This window comes from Triticum dicoccoides, unplaced genomic scaffold (assembly GCF_002162155.2).
Source record: "Triticum dicoccoides isolate Atlit2015 ecotype Zavitan unplaced genomic scaffold, WEW_v2.0 scaffold80266, whole genome shotgun sequence".
In the NCBI taxonomy this organism is placed as follows: domain Eukaryota; kingdom Viridiplantae; phylum Streptophyta; class Magnoliopsida; order Poales; family Poaceae; genus Triticum; species Triticum dicoccoides.
In genome coordinates, this window is record NW_021301137.1 from 12893 (window position 1) to 33566 (window position 20674).

The 20674-nt window shown below is 41.5% G+C and overlaps 1 protein-coding gene across 2 annotated transcripts; it reads left to right on the top strand.

Annotated features, from left to right (window-relative positions):
• Positions 1-1472: 1472 nt before the first annotated feature.
• On the top strand, positions 1473-5944 carry LOC119347940 (ABC transporter G family member 11-like). 2 transcript variants are annotated; one of them, XM_037616411.1, is made up of 9 exons: positions 1473-1933; positions 2389-2468; positions 2546-3010; positions 3112-3198; positions 3398-3529; positions 3624-3812; positions 3905-3991; positions 5219-5252; positions 5454-5944. In XM_037616411.1, the coding sequence occupies exons 1-9, from the start codon at positions 1561-1563 to the stop codon at positions 5885-5887; spliced, it is 1881 nt and encodes a 626-aa protein (XP_037472308.1). In that variant the 5' UTR covers positions 1473-1560; the 3' UTR covers positions 5888-5944. The 2 variants fall into 2 exon arrangements, with proteins under 2 accessions (XP_037472308.1, XP_037472307.1); XM_037616410.1 differs by having other exon boundaries at positions 5219-5944.
• The last annotated feature ends 14730 nt before the right edge of the window (positions 5945-20674 follow it).

Here is a 20674-nt window from a genome sequence, read left to right on the forward strand (position 1 = left end):
TTGCCCCCGGGACGCCTGCGGGAGCATCGCGGGAGGGGAGGGGAGGGGAGTTTCCTGAGCATATCTCCTAATCCATGCACTAACTAACCTAGCTACATGCAAGCCCACGTACAACTTATTTGAACGGCCACACGACCTGGCACACTGATGCTTCTGGGCGCCAACGTAGTCATCTGTCCAACCAGCCGGTCTTGCTTCAGCCCGTCCAAGCGCTTGGCCACTCACACGACTTTGCCGCCACATGCAGCACCGCAACCTCATGCTGCCGTTGGCATCCCACCTTCTCTGAAGCTTCGCCGGACTAGCTACTTCCTAGACTTGCTACATGCATAACGAAAAGCAAACTATGCAGATACATGAATCAAGATTAAAGCTAACAACTGATAGTACCATCGCAGTGCTCCCGAGGAGGCAAGACCCCTTCCTATCGTGTGCCAGTTCCCTGCATTTCTCTGTCGAGACTCACGTTGCTCGGACTAGACTTTTCTACTCCTGCTTGAGTGCAGCATGGAGAGGGAACGACAGAAATTAAGAGGGGCATGGCCAAATTACCGGTGACCACATTTTTGGAAAGAGAGGAGCAGAAATTTAGACGGAGACCTGTGTGGTATCCATGCATTCCTTGGAACATTTTTTTTTTGGAGAAATCAGCCTCCAAAGTTTTGCACGTACGTACATCAGCTCCTGGGTGATTTGTTCGAGCGGTCAAAAACCAACATTAGCTATTATCTTTAGCTTGAAAAATCATCTTATATTCGAAGGAAATAGGTAGCATCCACTCATAATTCCCTAGTACTGGCAAAGTCATGACCTCTCACATTGTTTAACCTATATAGAGCAAATAATAAAGCTAGTGTAAAACAATAAATTTTACTCTGAAGATATAAGTGAAACACAAGTAAATGATGAAGCCGCGTACAATTTTCTTCAGGCCGTCCGTCGCGGGCAAAGACCTCTTCAGGCCGGTCCGTCGTGGGCATCCGGAGGAGAGCAACGAGGAGATTTCGACCGGTGAACCGGGTGTCTGGCGCTCACGCCCATGGCGTTCTTCTTCCTCCACACTCTGCAATTTCCACCACGCATACCCAGTCCAGAGCAAAACTACAATACATTGGTCGCCTACCGTGCTCTGGCGCTCTGGTGCTCAACTACAATACTCTACACAATACATCAGTCCAGAACACAACGTGCAGGTGTCTGGTGCTCTGCAAGACGCATCTCACCATCGCCACTGGAAAAGTTCTTGACTCCACGTGCTAGTTTGGACGTTGTGCTTGACTCACAGTGCTTACTTTTACTATTCCTTTTTTTTAACAGAAGTGCTTACTTAGTCACTCTCTCTCTCTCTCTCTCTCTCTCTCTCTCTCTCTCTCTCTCTCTCTCTGCAGTAATATATGAGGCACGACAAAAGGCACTATTTATATCACCATTGGTTGAGCCCAAGCGTAAAGGCGTAAACACATAGGCATAAGGGTTTGAATCCTCTAGATAGAAACAAAGGGAAGAAGCTTGCGGCAGTAGGACCCGTTGTACAAGCAGGGAGTATCTTTCAGCATCAGCATGGCGACCTCGCTGCTACCACGCTGGGCACCGACGCCGAGCCAGTCACAGCCGCGGTGGGGTCCTTCAGCTGCCACCGTCACAGGGGAGCTAGAGCCGCCGGAACCACCGGCCGCCGAGGTGGAAAGCGCCATGGGTAGCAGCCGCGGAATTCATTCCGAGTTTTACGACATCGATCATCGTGAAGGCCGCCCGGAGGACGCCGCTCGCTATAGCAGCGTGTGCATAACGTGGGAGGACGTGCGGGTGACGGCGGTCGACGGCAGGGCCACCATTCTGCACGGCGTCAGCGGCAGCGCGCGACCCGGCCAAGTGCTGGCCATCATGGGACCCTCCGGGTGTGGCAAGACCACACTGCTCGACACCTTGGCCGGTAACCGATTTATTGCTAGATTTGGCACACTCATTTACAGTTGCTAACATATTAGTATTGCAGCAGCAATACAGCTAAAAATTTCAGCTAGAAGCCTTAAACATGTCCATTGATCCGAATAGTATATCCAAGCTGCTACCAGTAACATGTCAAATACTACAGTTTACCTTGTGTTTTAAAGTTTCACGTTCCCATTAGGTTGCCTTCAACATGCCTGAAAAAATATTCATGGATATATGAGTGACATACTTGACATCGGAATGTAAAAACATATTGAAACAGAGAAGTTGCAAACAGAAACAGAATGCCTTCTTGAAAACAAAAAATATTCTTCTGATTAATTCTCAAACCTAACTGACATTCAATTGCAAATTTTGGAACTTTAACATATTGTCAGTTCTATTATAGATTCTATTTGATTAATAGGAGCTGTCTCGATCAATGTATATACACAGGGAGACTGGACAAGAACCTAAGAAGTAAAGGAGATATTCGGATAAATGGCCGGAGACAGAGGCTCACCTTCGGAACCTCGGTAAGATTTTAACCTTAATTTCAAATGCGCATGTGCATTTAAGAAGATAGATTAATAACATGAAATGATCAATTCAGGCATATGTGACGCAAGAGAACATGCTGATGGCCACACTCACGGTGCGTGAGGCCATCTACTACTCGGCACAGATCCAGCTGCCTGACACCATGCTGCTTGACGATAAGCTGGCCCGCGCCGATGAAGCCATCCAGGAGATGGGGCTCACCAGCGCCCTGGAGACGCGCATCGGCGGGCGCAATACTAAGGGCATCAGCGGCGGGCAGCGGAAGCGTCTGAGCATCTGCCTCGAGATCCTCACGAGGCCTCGGCTGCTATTCCTGGACGAGCCTACCAGCGGGCTAGACAGCGCCGCCTCCTTCCATGTGATGAACCGCATAGCCGACCTCGCTGCCAGGGAGGGCATGACCATTGTGGCTGTAGTGCACCAGCCATGCAACGAGGTTTTCGAGATCTTTCATGGCCTCTGCTTGCTTGCCTCCGGACAGACAATTTACTTTGGCCCGGCCACAAATGCCAATGAGGTAATTGACGTCTTCCTTTCCTTTTGTACTACTATGATGAGACGGATGATTATATATTTAGTTTGCTAAGAATTTTCATGCACAATACATTATATTTGCAGTTCTTCGCATCAAATGGCTACCCTTGCCCACCAATGAGAAATCCTTCAGATCATTTCCTGAGGACAATCAACAGAGATTTTGAATTGGTATGTAAGATTTATACAATCATCCACTTATTATGCTTCAATCATTAAAGGTATGGAATTAGGGAAATATATATTTAAATTAGAATGAAATACTTGTCCATATAGGCCTACTACCGCGTCGTGCATGATACTATAGTATGACTGAGATAATTTAATTCATGCAAAACAACATTTTATTGACATGGTAATTAACATACAGGAAAGTGGAGAAAGAACAATATCGTCCAAGCCATCTCCAGCAGATGAAGCAATAGAAGTTCTGGTAAATGCCTACAAATCCTCCAATACTTCTGAAAATGCCAAAAAGGAAATGCACGACATAAATGAAATGGTTAGTGTTATTCGGTATTTAATTTGTTTAAACTTTTCATGGATATGTTATCTACGTGAGATGAGATATGATATTATTTGGCTTGCTAACCCAGGGCGGAGTGATGATCAGAAGAAACCAAGCCAGTTTTGTGACAAAGGTGTTTGTACTCACCAGAAGATCGTTCGTGAACATGTACAGAGACGTCGGATACTACTGGCTACGTCTTGGCATCTATATTTCCATTAGTCTATGCCTTGGTACCATATATTACAATTTTGGATATGGATACGATTCTATTCGTGTAAGTTAATGATTAGATCTTGTGTTATTGTTGTCACATATGCACTAGGCTAATTGGAAAAGCGACTAAAGTTTGTTGCTCCGCTGTTTCAGTCCAGATCATCAATGCTAATGTTCACCAGCGGCCTTCTAACATTAATGGCAATTGGAGGATTCCCTTCCTTTGTGGAGGAGATGAAGGTATCAACCTTTTATGTTTAACTCTATATATATGACACCAATTTTGTGCAGGAAGAAAATAGGAAAACACTGATGGTTTAGTAAATTTGACTGTGCAAAAACATCACAGGCTGGTATAATGGATAAAAACTTATCAACCTAGTTTGATCAGGAAGTGACATATAAAATTACGTCAACCACAGTAACCTAGTAGGAGTGATTTCCAGAATTAATAAAATATCCTAGATTTATTTACTTCTTGGCGTCCAAAACGAAGTTGTTGAATGTCAATCAGGTTTTTCAAATAGTAGGTTAATCATCTGATTTATTGCTATCTACATACCCAGTATATTACTTTATTAATTGTGAAGCTGGCACAAGACAAATACAAAAATATGTATTATATGGACTCAAGTGAAGTCGAGCGTGAAATTACCTACCAACATATCTGAAATACATTAATAAAAAAATGCCCAAGTAGAAAATTGCAAATTTGCCTGCTCTACATTGTATATTATCATAGAATCTTATATTTGGAACTACCCTGGAATTCACTAATATATATATATATATATATATATATATATATATATATATAGGTTATATGTGTTTACTTTGTTGTCACCAAAAGTTTGGTTCTGATTTTCTAGCTGTTACTCTGGGATTTTTACCCTTTTTAATTAACTGTATGAGGCGGCAGATGTTTCTACCCAGCAACATAAATGTAATGGCACATGCTATTTATATCCCCATATAAGTTCGCATATCTTTTACAACAAATCATATATACCTAAATAGTTGATCCCCACTATCTCAATTCTCTTAACATGGATATATGCCAGTCAACACCCACATTATCAATCTAACTAATTATATCTTTCTTAACATGCATGAAAAACAACATTTATATTTTCTCTAAACATGCACATATCCCAATGTGCCACCTCATCAATCACACTAATTTTATCTCTCTTAGCATGCGTGAAAAATTCTACTTATGTTCTATATATAACTATATAATATCAAATTTAATATATAAATCTATTTTATTTTCACTCAAAACATAATGCATCAAATCCCCGCAGCAATGTGCGGGTTATCGTCGAGTTAGATATAGTTTTCCAAGTAGCATTCAAAGTTTCTCACTACTTGAGGTGAGGAGTTCATGAAAGCGATGTGCACATTCATTAAATAGTATAAAATTGAATTGGGTTCCTCTCACTTGTAGTCTTGTTTATGGTACCCCAGATATTCAGGAGAGAGCGGCTAAACGGGCATTATGGTGTGTCAGCATTTGTAATCTCCAATTGGTTGTCAGCCACACCATATCTTTTCCTTATTGCTGTATTACCTGGTGCAATAGCCTACTACCTGTCTGGTCTAAAGAGAAGAGCAGACCATTTCGTATATTTTACGCTTGTCCTTTGTTCGTGCACAATGCTAGTTGAAGGCCTTATGATGACCGTAGCTGCTATTGTGCCAGATTTTCTGATGGGCATCATCACAGGTGCTGGAATACAAGTTATCATGTTGCTCAATTGTGGGTTCTTCCAAATACCTAGTAAACTGCCAAAGATAGTATGGAAGTACCCAATGTTCTACATATCTTTCCAGAAGTATGCACTTCAAGGATTTTACAAGAATGAGTTCTTAGGTTTGGTGTTCCAAAACAACACAGGAGTTGGTGAGAAAACAATAACTGGTGAACAAGTGATAAGTAAGTTTTTTGAGACAGAAATGGGGCACTCAAAATGGGTGGACTTTGCAATTCTATGTGGAATGATTGTAATATATAGGTTGCTCTTTGTAGTGATTATTAAGGTTGTGGACATGTTAAAGCCCATATCCAAGGGTGAATCATTTAGGTGCCCCGCTCATTGTATTTGTGGCATGGAAAAGCCGTGTACTCGCCTTTAATCTCTGTATGAAAATAATATTGTAAGATGATATGGGTACTACTGATGAAATAAAAGGCAAATACAAGATTTACTGTGACATATCGGATTCATCATTGTGTAACATTATGAGACCCCCGGTGTTAGGCGAGGACCGATGACCAACTATAGGGGTCAATTCCACCACACCAGGGTGACACCGTCTACCTGATTGTCTGTAACAACAAATTGCTAATTTTTTGTGTCCAATGGTTGTACGCTGGGAGTTAGTGAAGAATTACAGTGGAGATGAAAAGCTTGAGAACTTCGGAGAAATCACAGAAAAATTGGTGCCGTGAAATGTCGAAAAGTCAGGAAGAATTCACACAAAGTCGGAGAGAAATAAGGAAGAGTCCAAGAGAATGTGAAAAAAATTGTGGATGCCTCTTTTCGACCCTTTGTGGAAAACAACCCTTCCACTCAGCGATCATTCCCAGCCTAGTTTCCTCTAGAATATTAAACATTTCTCCTCTCAAGAGAAACAAATATCAAAGGACGTAAGCACGGATATTTCAAAGGAGAATTAAAGATCATTAAGACTCAGGAAAATCAGACCCGCAACCACAACACTGACCATTATGAGTATGGCTCAAGGGGGCATGACCACATGTGTAACACCCCGTACTTTTTTTGGGTTATATTGTGATCATGATAAAATGATGTGGATCTTCCACCAGAAAAAAAATGACGTGACAGGACAACCACACTCGCACACGAAAACTGACGAGATGTGGCATACCCTCCTGCATGGCATTCCTCTCTCACCAAGAAGCATGCGGTGGTGTGGAATCTTGTCTCACACCAACAGTGACCTAATAGGCCCAGATCCATTTCTGAAATTATCTTTATTCTCCGACCTTACTATTCGCGTAGGCCTGCTAACCCAAAGATTGTCACAGTACGCGGCACATATCCCTATGAATCACATTTGAAATAGACGTCCTGGATAACCGGGTCTGCCGACACCCTGGAGCAAAAATCCACTCTCGTAAAGTTGTGCCGTGCGGGTGAACAGGAAAAAACCGGTAAGACGAAGAAGAATCTTGCCATATTCTCGCTGGTGTGGTGCGGGAAGGCGAAGGTATGTCAGAAAGGGTGCATGGCATGGATTCCTGTCATCGATGGGGATGTCAGATACTCGTGGCGTGTGTTGAGTGCGTCACTGATGATGTTTTTCGAACGTTTGCTTATTCCTTTGGTGGAATTCTTTGTTTTGTCGATTTCTTAATGTGACTAGGGTGCCTTACCACGCAACATGGAGCACATCACTTCCCTCAACTTGTTGCACGTCATGGCATGCTCGAACATCCATTTGATTCCAACACTGCCCAGTCAATTTAGGCTTATCAAACACTCGGACATCCAAAGTGGCGGAAGATGGAGCAAATCCCTAGAATAACATTTAAAAAACCCAGTTAGTAAGGCTGTAAGGGCATCTCCAAAACGGACCCACAAATGTCTCTGGTATATGTACGTTTTTATGTCCGGACGTGGTTCACGGACATGTGGGACGTGGTTCGCGGACATGAGAGAGAGAGAGAGAGAGAGAGAGAGAGAGAGAGAGAGAGGAGGACTACGATGAGGCTTTGTGTTGGTCAAGTGCAAAACTTTGTGAATAGCCTGGACTGCTAAGCGGACATATACATATCTCCGTTAGATGACAAAAGTGATCCAGACATATAATAAAGGTTTGAGGGTCCGCTTTGGAGATGCCTAACCCCAGCTAACATGTAACTATTCATTATATCAGCTTCATTTCTCTGTTACAGTCGGTTTTGACTGCTGCTGCTGTTTGTCTTGATGTTTCAGCAAGTTGGTTCAGTAGTTAGTTTGCCTGCCAGGGTGTTAAAATCTGATTTGTGATAAACATAAGCAGAATCTTATTACTAGACTGATATTATATTCATTTGTTTCATGCGTAACTGAGAATCATGGTGAAATGAAAACACGTTTTATATTATTGTGTGTCCAGACGTGCAGGCACAGCAAACCATGTGAGCTGGAGAAAGAAGGGAGCTAGTCCATCGCAGTGCTCCCAATGGGACCAGGCACCTTCCTATCATGTGTCAATTCCCAGAGTTTCACTATCGAGACTAGACTTTTCTACTCCTGCTTGAGTACAGCAGAATTTACACGCACATCGCATTCTCGGGCCCATTTTTTGGAGCAATGCACGTGAGGTTTAATTGGAATGATACACGTGGTACGAAGAATCTTCTCTCGACTAGCCAGAGCCTCATGTCCACGCCTTCGGGAATCACAACGTACATATGATGCAAAGGTGTCCGATCTGCTTACCGTAGCAAAGGACCAAAACGATAACAAACACCGGCGTTAGGGAAGGACCAATGACCGACCACAGGGGTCAATTCCACACCGCACGAGGGAGACAGATTTGCTAATTTGTTCTGTCCAGTGGTTGTACTCTTGGAGCTAGTGAAAAATTGCAGGCGAGACAAAAAAACTCGAGAAATTTGGAGAAATCACAAAAGACAGTTGCCACTAAATGCCGAAAAGTCAGGAAAATTCAACCGAACTCAAAGAGAAATCAGGAAGAGTCCAAGAAAATGTGTAGAAAAATTGTGGAGGCCTGTTTTCTACCCTTTGTGGAAGCAACCCTTACACTCAGCAATCATTTCCAACCTGGTTTCCCGTGGAAGATTGAAGATTTTCTACCCTCAATAGCAACAAACATGAAAGGACGTATGCAAGGATTATTCAAAGGAGAATTAAAGATTATTAAGACTCAGGAAAATTTGACCCGCAATCACAACAATGACTATTGTGACTATTGCTCAAAGGGGTATGGCCACATGACCGTGGGAGGTTTAGCTTACGGGTGAGAGGATAAGTATTTTAGGCAGGAGATACGGGTGGTATACATTTGTTCATGGGCCCACTTTTTGGAGCAATGCATGTCAGGGTTTATTTGGATTGATCCCAACGCACTGCGAATTTTCTCGTACGAGCTTAGAGCGAGTTGTCCACACCTTCTTGAACCACATCATATGATACAAAGCCATCTGACCAGCTACAGGTAATGGCCAAAATGACAACAAAGACTGGCGTCGAGCTAGAACTGATGACCATAGGGGTCAATTCCATCGCACAAGGGTGACAACAGCTACCTAATTGCCTGTAACAGAAATGTGCTTTTTTAAACTAACAGCGATGTGTTAGTTTGACGTGTCCACTGGTTGTAAGCTGCCTATTCTATGTTTCCACAAAAGCCCAAGAGTTCATTGATAGTTGCAGTGAAGACCCTCAAAAATTGTGCAGAGGCTCTAGAATTTTGGAGAAATCACGAAAACGGTTAATAATGTCAAAAAGTCAAAAAATACACCTGGACTTAGGAAGAAATAAGGAAAAATCCATGAAAAAGTGGAAATTTTTTCTTGAGGCCTTCTCTCACTGCTTTGCCGAAAAGAACCCGTCAATCAGCACCACTGCCAACTTTGTTTCCTCTACAAGGTTAAACTTTTCTCTCGTGGAGCAATAAACATTAAATGTCCTAACAATGGATAAAAGGCAGGCTCAATTGAAAGTTCAACCAACTAACCATGGCCACCAAACAAAATCTCTACTACTTAAAAAGAATGCTAGGTTCCCATTTCACCTCTCTTTCCTCCAACCTTCCTTATATAAGTCCCCCTCTTTCCTTCTTCTCTTTGATTATATAAGTCTTATGTTTTATTAACTTACCAAAGTAAAAACGTATTTTCTTGGGTAAGTCATTAAATTCTTACCAAATAAGTGCTTACCAATAATATACGTCCCCCTCTTTCCTTCTTCTCTATGATTTTTTTCTCCCATTTCTCACTTTTCTCCTAACGATTTTCCTTAAAATGGAATCGGTTGTCTTATGTTTTATTAACTTACCAAAGTAAATACTTGCTAAGATTTTCCTTAAGATGATAGTTAAATTGTGGCGATTGCATACAAATACTTGCTAAGATTTTAGCACATTAATTAATATAATAATTGACGTGCAGTCACGGACAAATATATTAGAATGTTTATACTCCCGTTGCAACACACGTGCAATTACCTAATTAGAGAAAAATATGCAAATTCAATATAAATTAGCCCAAATAACATGTAAGTATAAAAGCTGAAAATGGGATGGGTGACTTTTACCATATCTCAAAATAGGCCTTCGCCCAACTTTATATATAAAATCCCAAACGGCAAAACCGATACAATGTGGTGAGCAAACCCTAACAAAATCAGGTCAAAAGAAATAATGGCTTCCAAGTGAGTAGCACAATACTATCAACCCAACACCATGCACGAATACAGGAGATGCCCCACCAAATAAGAGGCAATCGATACTAGTAAATATGGATGGAACGGCACCTCCTTCAGAAACCACAGGATACCATTGTACCAAACACACCAAGCCATCTCCGAAGATGGGCGACTACCCGCTTGCTACTGGAAGTGAAGCACTGATCTTGCCATGAGACAACTGGATCCTTTCGGTGGCAAGATTGAACGTGCATAAGAAGTTGCAGAAATTCGTTGCTCTGGATTCGATCGTCACTGCGACCCCCCTTGAGCCCGACCATCCGGAATCCATGGCTTGGTGGTGGAGTTCGATTAGTAAATAAGCCTCCAACTCAGCATACATGATGAAAGTCATTGGGTCTTACAACATGTTCAAGATGGAAAAAAATTGGAAAGCCGATGCGGTAATAAAATGCAGATTGTTCTCTTGGCTTGTTCTTCACACAAAAATTCTCACTGCCGACCGTCTTGCTCAGCAAGGTTTCCTCCACAACCCCGTCACTAGTGAATGCCTGAGACTACACTTTACCTCTACAGGGCCTTCACCATCGTTATCCGCCACTTGGTTCTCTCTTGGCTTGACCACCACATCCCTCGAGCCAAGGCTTTCACCTATCGTACGATTGATGTATGGTGGACGACGTATCGATGTCATTTCATAGGTTCGAGGGGGGGGGGGACTAGGGGACTGCTCGATTTGGCGAGGGGCAATGTAGTGTTGCTATTTCTGTGACCCAAAATCTTGTACCCATCTAATGCATACAAATTGCATCTCCAATTTTTGGATTTATATGAGAGGAGGGTTTGTTATTTTAGAACAACATAATATATTAGTTCAGTTAGCTGCATGTATGGTTGCCTACAAGCTGCTAGTGTGATGTTTAGCAACGTTTAGGCTCCAGATGGAATGTTGCTAATAGGAAATTAAGATTTTAAGCAGATTTACCTAATTTTGTAATTGTTATTTGAAAAAAAAAACTTTGCATGTTGTCATCAGGCATGTGATCGCTAGAATGTGTGGTTACAAATTGACTGTGTTACACAAAAGTGATGAGATATGTTAAGGACCTATCAATGTCAGCGGAGATTCATAGGATCGAAGGGAGGAGGCAGTGTAGTGTTGCAATTTGTTAATTAAAAATCTTGTACACATATAATGCACACAAATCAAAGCTGCATCTCCAATTTTTGGATTTAAATGAGAGGTGGGTTTGCCATTTTAGAAGAACATAATATAACAGTTCAGTTAGCAACGGGTATGATTGCCCACACATTATTAGTGTGATGTTTAGCAACATTTAGGCTCTAGAAGGAACATTGCTATTAGAACATTAAAATTTTAAGCAAATTCACATAATTTTGTGATTGTTGTTTGAAAAAAACATTTGCATGGTGTCATCATGCATGTGATCACTAGAATATGTGGTTAAAAATTCAATGTGTTACACAAAAGATATGAAATGGGTTAGCGACATACTGATATCAACGGAGATTTGTAGGTTCGAAGGGGTGTAGTGTCCGATTTAGTGAGCACGCATTGCATTTTTGGTATTTGTGACTTAAAATCTTGTAAACATCTAATGCAGGAAAATCAAAGTTGCATCGCCAATTTATGGATTTATATGAGAGGTGGGTTTGCTATTTTAGAACACCATAATATATTAGTTAAGTTAGCACCATGTATGATCGCCCGCACATTGCTTGTGTTATGTTTATCAGCGTTTAGGCTCCAGAAGGAAGGCTACTAGTAGAATAATAATATTTTAAGAAGATATACATAATATTGTAATTGATGTGTGGAAAATAATCTTTGCATGTTGTCATCATGCATGTGATCACTAGAATATGTGGTTACAAATTCAATGTGTTACATAAAAATTATGAGATGTGTTAACGACCCACTTATGTCAGCAAAGATTCGTAGGTTCGAAGGGGGGAAGTGTCAGATTTGGTGAGGGGGCAATCTAGTGTTGCTATTTTTGTGACTTCAAAATCTTGTACACATCTAATGCAGAAAAATCAAACATGCATCTTCAATTTTTAGATTTATATGAGAGGTGGGTATTCTAGTTTAGAAGAACATAATACATGTCTAGTTAGCAATGTGTATGATTGCTCACACGTTGTTGGTGTGATGTTCAGCAGTGACGACCCACAAGTATAGGGGATCTATCATAGTCCTTTCGATAAGTAAGAGTGTCGAACCCAACGAGGAGCAGAAGGAAATGATAAGCGGTTTCCAGCAAGGTATTCTCTACAAGTACTGAAATAAGTGGTAACAGATAGTTTTGTGATAGGATAATTTGTAACGAGCAACAAGTAACAAAAGTAAATAAGGTGCAACAAGGTGGCTCAATCCTTTTTGTAGCAAAGGACAAGCCTGGACAAACTCTTATATAGAGAAAAGCTCCCCCGGGGACACATGGGAATATCGTCAAGCTAGTTTTCATCACGCTCATATGATTCGCGTTCGGTACTGAAACTTCACGGAACTTATTTTTTGGAAGGAAAGCAACCTGATGGACTTGGAGTGCATGTCAGGAAAGAAACGAGGGAGCCACGAGGTAGGGGGCGCGCCCTCCACCCTCGTGGGCCCCTCGTGGCTCCCCTGACGTACTTCTTCCGCCTATATATCTCCATATACCCTAAAAACATCTCAGAGCACAATAGATCGGGTGTTCCGCCGCCAGAAGCCTCCGTAGCCACCGAAAACCAATCTAAACCCGTTCCGGCAGCCTGCCGGAGGGGGAATCCCTCTCCGGTGGCTATCTTCATCATCCCGGTGCTCTCCATGACGAGGAGGGAGTAGTTCTCCCTCAGGGCTGAGCGTATGTACCAGTAGCTATCTGTTTGATCTCTCTCTCTCTCTCTTTCTCTCTTGTTCTTGAGGTGATACGATCTTGATGTATCGCGAGCTTTTCTATTATATTTGGATCCTATGATGTTTCTTCCCCCCTCTACTCTCTTGTAATGGATTGAGTTTCCCCTTTCACTACAAGAATTCTGTTAATACATGACAGTTCCAATCCGTCATGGACCTAAGCAAAACTGTCATGGGGGAGCATACGTGACGGATTTGAAATCCGTCATGTATATCGCGTCATAATTTGACCACTGTACACTCCTTGACGGATCATCGAGAACCGTCAGAGACCATGACGGTTCTTGACCGTCATGGAGGGCACTAAACTAACGTGCTCATAACGACGTTACCTTGTCTGCGACATCAACATCTGACCTGGATCTGACATGGCGCCCATGAAGTAATCGGCCCAATAAGAATTTTGACCCACTAAATTTCAGCTCTATCCAAAGACCAACACCAATGTAGTAATCAGCCCAATTAAAAAGTTGACCCATTAATGTTTTAGTACGTCCAAGGCCCACTAGTTTAAATCCCAACCAGCCATCTCATTTCTCACGGTCCATAGAAATTCTATTTTTTCAGAAATATATGCTCATGTCATTAAATAAAAGAAAAAAACATAAACAAAGTAGATTCTTTTTACACAAAACTTTAAAATTACAGATATTTCCAGATAATACATCTGTAAGGACTAGCAAAACACAAGAAACTAAAATCTATAAACCCCTATGCTAATTCTGCAGCCACCACCACCCGGCTTACTGCTCACTGGACGCATATCCAGCCATCCACCACCACCCAGCTTTGCGCTCGCTGGATGCAGATCGGGCCATCCATGCTGACATCATCTAAGGGAGAACCATATCCGCCAAAGCCTCGCCTCAACCCATGGTCAAGATTGTCTGCACATCAACAAACATTTAGACAGCCTCAAAAATTAACATGTACGAGCACATCGCATCCCCCAACAGCATGGTCCCGGTGAGCTCTTGTTTCATGTATAATATTCTTTAGTTATTTCTAAAGAGTATAATATTCTTCAGTTAGTAGTTAGTTTATAAGTAGGCAACATTTTCCAATGACCATGCTCACTAATGGAAAATTACATCTTGAAAGTTAATTGTAGAAGCAAGCCAGCTCAGGTTTCTGTACGAACAAACCATGGCCTCTAAGCTACAATTATCCCATGACGTGAAATACTTTTGTTATAGGAACATGTTATAGGAATGACATATAATCTTGATGGACTACATCATGAATCTTGAGATTAATCATTTTTATTGATGTGATAATTTCTATTTTATTAATATTTATGTGGATCCATGTAGTAACGAGCCATCAGAATCACTTGTAGTTAAAACCTTTTGGTTGGATTACTCCCTGGAGAAGTCCATATTGATTACCATGCTCTAAGCTTCATTGAATGTCATCATGAATAGAAGAAATACTTTCCTTGTGGAAGATGGACAATTACCTGCAGTGTAGCTGTGTGAATCTTAGTCCGTTTTACCTTTTACCAATCAGTTGCTTAAAAAGCTTGAGAGATACACCTACAATAAGTTCAAGAACAGAATGTGATTTATTTGGTTCTTCTATATTTCACTCCAACAATTTAAAATGGATCCAATAAGGATACGCGGGTTCCATGAAGTATCCATGCATTCTAGCACTGAGGATACTATTGTTGTAGTGTTCGATAGCCATGGTGCGGAGGTGTTGGAACACACTTGGGTTCATGAACCAACAACAGACAAGTGAGTTTTGTTTCTCATAAGTAAATATGGAAAAGAATTTGCAATGGTTGTCATCAGGTTATGGGATCCCTGATCCCTAAAGCAGACACGCACTACATCACACAGACTACTCAAGGAATCATAAGCATTTTTGTTGCTACAAGTATGTCAGATCAACAAATATATAGCTATGTAGCCGGCATGTACAGAACATATTTCTCGCAGAATAATTTTTAAATAATATCACCGGCATGTACTACCACAGCAGGAAGACTGGAATTTTGAACTGTAGTTGTGGGAAAAGGAAAGCAAAGAGCATATATTCCATAAGTAGAGCTCCATGTGCACTCCAATCCTGATGAATGTGAAGAAATCAACTACTCCCCCTCCGATACATATTAATTGACGCTGGTCTAGAACATATTTCTCGCAGAATAATTCTTAAATAATATCACCGGCATGTACTACCACAGCAGGAAGACTGGAATTTTGAACTTTAGTTGTGGGAAAAGGAAAGCAAAGAGCATATATTCCACAAGTAGAGCTCCATGTGCACTCCAATCCTGATGAATGTGAAGAAATCAACTACTACCCCTCCGATACATATTAATTGACGCTGGTGTAGTACAAAGTTGTACTAACTTTGTACTAAACTAGCATCAATTAATTTGGATCGGAAGAGTATTAAACATTTCACATTGCCACGCACACTGTCAGATACAAGAATGTACGATGCCTCCAACATGAGCAAATTAATTGCCTGAAACATCCACGCAGACATGGAGTTTCCACATGCCAAATTAACCATTATCGTGCCCAACTGAACATATATGTTAGATTAATGAATGGATTATTATGCCCTGATGCTAAACAAAATAGGCTTCTCATGGAAAAGGTTCATACTCCGATACAGTATATCTTAATTAAGAGCACATCGTACATCTTAGGACACGTCCAACGAACGAAGGATCGTCAACACGGTATATCTGAATTAAGAAAGAAGCATGCAAGTACATCACGAAAAAAATCTGGCTACATCATAAAGACTGAGCAGTAACATACCTTGAGCGGTACATCAGCACTTGCTACAGCTTCAGACATAACAAATTAAGTTCTGCACCAAAGAGATCATATCTGCTGGCTTCATTTCCTTCAAGTAGAAATGCTACAATACAAACCTCCAAGAAAACCATTCTTGAACTGTGAAACAGTGCAATCGCATTAATTCCATGAAAATGCCATATGAAGCATAGTTTGCGACACCATCCATCCATTTAAGCATTAAAATAACTGGCATACAGGGGTAAGGCAATCAGACAACATACTACTGTACAACCTAACACCTGAGGACCATTGCATAAGAGCATCCCTTGGATCAGTAGCATTACTAAGCACATATACATGAGATCGGAATCTAATAACCCAGGCAATGTGTACTCAAACAATCTGAATTCAGTATCAGGGCAATTTTAATGCACTCAAATTCAATACGAGGCCAATTAATGCACGCAAAACAATCTGAATCCAATACCAGGTCAATCTAAATCCGAGCAAAGCCAGGCATAAAATTCATATTGACGAACCCCTCCTCATATGTGAGGAAGAAGAGTGGAGGTATAGGACACATGGACAGACAACATGACAAGGACTTATGTTTGTAGATCGGTGACAGGACCATGGCATACAGACTCGCATTCGCTAATACAACATATCTTCTAGTTCCAGAGTATCAAGAAACAGAACATATCTAGTGCACATATACCCAGAACCTATCTAGTACACATATACCCAGAAATAACTAAGCAGATAAACACTGACATCACTAATTTTTTTGAAAGAATACAAATGTTCCACAGACCAATCTACTAACCCTGCAGTAGGTAAGATCAGAGCTTAAAGGGGACAAACTCACCCACCGAGATGGCTACGAGCAGCAACACCCAAGTGCCGGGTGGAAGGACCGAGGCAAAGCCGAGGAGGCGGCACCCGTCGCTGCAGCGCGGCAGGAAGAAGCCAGTGGCCATCTCCGTGGCGTCGGCGCCCCTATACACTGCATCCATGAGAGCGGCGCCACCTGTACCTCACCATTGCTCGGCGTTGACCGAAGATGGATAGGTGGCCGCCGCACGGGACATTAGCAACTTCCAAATCCGGTGGCAGAAAATGACGAGCTCGGTGCCGCTACCTTCACGTTGGCCTTCTCGTCGGCGTCGATCTGATTGAGATGGCCAGCACATCATGGGGTTCGCCGCGGCACGTGCGCTGCTGGACTGCGACCGAGGAAGGCGGATTGATGTGCGATGGGATGTAATGGACTGCGTCGACCGTCGTCCAGCCGCAGCGGTCGGTCCCGCCGCCACCACTGCTGCCGCAGATCAAGGCCGGGATCTAGACCGTGGTGTATGGGCTCGTGGCCATGGCGGTGGGAAAGATGAGGAGGGGGCCGAGGCATATAGAGCGAAGAAGAGAGGGGAGTGGTGGATCGAGAGAGGTAAGGCATGTTCAGCGCCGGTGCCGGCACCGGCGTGGAGCGGGCAGACTAAGGTTAGGTGGCGGCTGAGGGAACGGGAGGAGAGGATGGGGAACTAGGTTTAGGTGTGTGTGTGGACCGTGGAGTTAAAAAGGGCCGGCTCGAAATTTTGCCGCCCTGCCGCGTTGGCTTGTTGAAATTTTGCATCGCCGCCCGCTCTGTTAACGTTCCGCGCGCTCCCATAAAAAAAGTTCCGCGCGCCCGCTTTTCTTCCTAATTTGTATATAATGTCGACCGAGTGACAAGTGGGCCAAATAAGGAGGCACATAAGACACATCGACAGGATCCACCCGTGACGGTTTGGATGGTGCATAAAGAAAGAAAAAACGAGCGCAGCTTGTTGATTCATGATGATTTTCGTGACGGTCCTTCGATGTCCGTCATTGAGGACTACTGTTTCGGGATGCCATTCGCATCTTGATGATCCATGACGATCTCTGTGACAGTTTTCGAGAACATCACCACAAATTCGTCATGGATTAACAGGTTTCTTGTAGTGTTTGAAGTTATCTTATCGGATTGAGTCTTTAAAGATTTGAGAACACTTCATGTATGTCTTGTCATGCGTATCTGTGGTGACAATGGGATACCACGTGATTCACTTCATGTATGTTTTGGTGATCAACTTGCGGGTTCCGCCCATGAACCTATGCATAGGGGTTGTCACATGTTTTCATCGTGATTCTCCGGTAGAAACTTTGGGGCACTCTTTGAGGTTCTATGTGTTGGTTGAATAGATGAATCTGAGATTGTGTGATGCATATCGTATAATCATACCCACGGATACTTGAGGTGACATTGGAGTATCTAGGTGACATTAGGGTTTTGGTTGATTTTTATCTTAAGGTGTAATTCTAGTACGAACTCTAGGGCTGTTTGTGACACTTATAGGAATAGCCCAACGGATTGATTGGACAGAATAACTTTGAGGTGGTTTCGTACCCTACCATAATCTCTTCGTTTGTTCTCCGCTATTAGTGACTTTGGAGTGACTATTTGTTGCATGTTGAGGGATAGTTATGCGATCCAATTATGTTATTATTGTTGAGAGGACTTGCACTAGTGAAAGTATGAACCCTAGGCCTTGTTTCAACGCATTGCAATACCGTTTACGCTCACTTTTATCATTAGTTACCTTGCTGTTTTTATATTTTCAGATTACAAAAACTATTATCTACCATACATATTGCACTTGTATCACCATCTCTTCGCCGAACTAGTGCACCTATACAATTTACCATTGTATTGGGTGTGTTGGGGACACAAGAGACTCTTTGTTATTTGGTTGCAGGGTTGCTTGAGAGAGACCATCTTCATCCTACGCCTCCTACGGATTGATAAACCTTAGGTCATCCACTTGAGGGAAATTTGCTACTGTCCTACAAACCTCTGCACTTGGAGGCCCAACAACGTCTACAAGAAGAAGGTTGTGTAGTAGACATCAAGCTCTTTTCTAGCACCGTTGCCGGGGAGGTTAGCGCTTGAAGGTATATCTTTAGATCTTGCAATCGAGTCTTTTAGTTTCTTGTTTATCACTAGTTTAGTTTATAAAAGAAAACTATAAAAAAATGGAATTGAGTTTGTCTCATACGCTTCACCTTTTTAATATCTTTCGTAAGTATGATGGGAAGGAAAATCACCCCTTCAAAAAAATGGAAAGGAAAATTGAGCTCAAATGCTAGAAGAAGAAATCTATAAAATGGTTGGCACTAAATATTTGAATGATGAGCATGATTGCAATGTTGTTAGTATGTATTCCTTGAATATCCATGATGCTAATGATATGCAAAGCCACAAGTTTCGGGAAGCTATGTTTGATAAAGATGATATTTTTTGTCCCCCATGTTTTGATGAGCAAATTTATTATGATGAAAGCATGCCCCCTATCTATGATGACTATTCTGATGACACGTATGCTTTAAAGAATAATGATAACCATGAAACTTGTCATATTGATCTTAATTTTCAATCACATGATAGTTATTTCATTGAGTTTGCTCCCACTATTATTCATGAGAAGAATTTTGCTTGTGTGGAGAGTAGTAAAATTTCTATGCTTGTAGATCATGAAAAGAATGCTTTAGGTGCTGGTTATATTGTTGAATTCATTCATTATTCTATTGAAAATTATTATGAGGCATGAATATATGCTTGTAGGAATTGCAATAATATCAAGTTTCCTCTCTATGTGCTTAAAATCTTGAAGTTATGCTTGTTTTACCTTCTTATGCAAGTTGATTCTTGTTCCCATAAGTTGTTTGCTCACAAAATCCCTATGCATAGCAAGTATGTTAGACTTAAATGTGATAGTCATATTCTTCATGATGCTCTCTTTATGTTTCAATTCTTATCCTTTATGTGAGCACCATTGAAATCATCATGCCTAGCTAGGGGCGTTAAACGATAGCGCTTGTTGGGAGGCAACCCAATTTTATTTTTGTTCCATGCTTTTCTCTCCTGTTTAGTAATAAATAATTCATCTAGCCTCTGTTTAGATGTGGTTTTATTCTTTTAATTAGTGTTTGTGCCAAGTAGAACCTTTGGGAAGACTTGGGGAAAGTCTTGTTGATCATGCTGTAAAAAACAGAAACTTTAGCACTCACGAGAATTGCTTCCATTTTTATTTGGAGAGTGGTATTTAGTTAATTATTTTTGCAGATGATTAATAGACAACTTACTCAGGTCCAGCAATTTATTTGATAATTTTATGAGTTCCAGAAGTATATGTTTGATCGAGATTACTACAGACTGTTCTGTTTTTTACAGATTCTGTTTTCGATGTGTTGTTTGCTTATTTTGATGAATCTATGGCCAGTAAAAAAGTTTATAAACCATAGATAAGTTGGAATACAGTAGATATAACACCAATATAAATAAATAATGAGTTCATTACAGTACCTTGAAATGGTGATTTGGTTTCTTATACTAACGGAGCTTACGAGTTTTCTATTAAGTTTTGTGTTGTGAAGTTTTCGAGTTTTGGGTAAGGATTCGATGGACTATGGAATGAGGAGTGGCAAGAGCCTAATATTGGGGATGACCAAGGTACCCCAAGGTAATATTCAAGGATAGCCAAGAGCCTAATCTTGGGGATGCCCCGGAAGGCATCCCCTCTTTCGTCTTCGTCCATCGGTAAGTTTACTTGGAGCTATATTTCTATTTACCACATGATATGTGTTTTGCTTGGAGCGTCAATTTATTTTATTAGGATTTTCTTGCTTTTATTTATAACATTGTTTTGCATCTTTAAGTGGCATTGATAGCCTTTACTATGCCTATTTTACAAGTCTTCATGTTGCTGTTTGAAAACAGAAAGTTTACCTCTGTTGCAATAATTCCCTAGAAAAGTCAGAA

What these genes read in the sequence shown, in the direction of transcription:
- LOC119347940 (XM_037616410.1), top strand. Translation starts at nt 1,561, where the DNA reads ATGGCGACCTCGCTGCTACCACGCTGGGCACCGACGCCGAGCCAGTCA. An exon ending in ACTGCTCGACACCTTGGCCG is followed by an intron (nt 1,934 to 2,388) that starts GTAACCGATTTA and finishes GTATATACACAG; the next exon opens with GGAGACTGGACAAGAACCTA. An exon ending in TGCACGACATAAATGAAATG is followed by an intron (nt 3,530 to 3,623) that starts GTTAGTGTTATT and finishes TTGCTAACCCAG; the next exon opens with GGCGGAGTGATGATCAGAAG.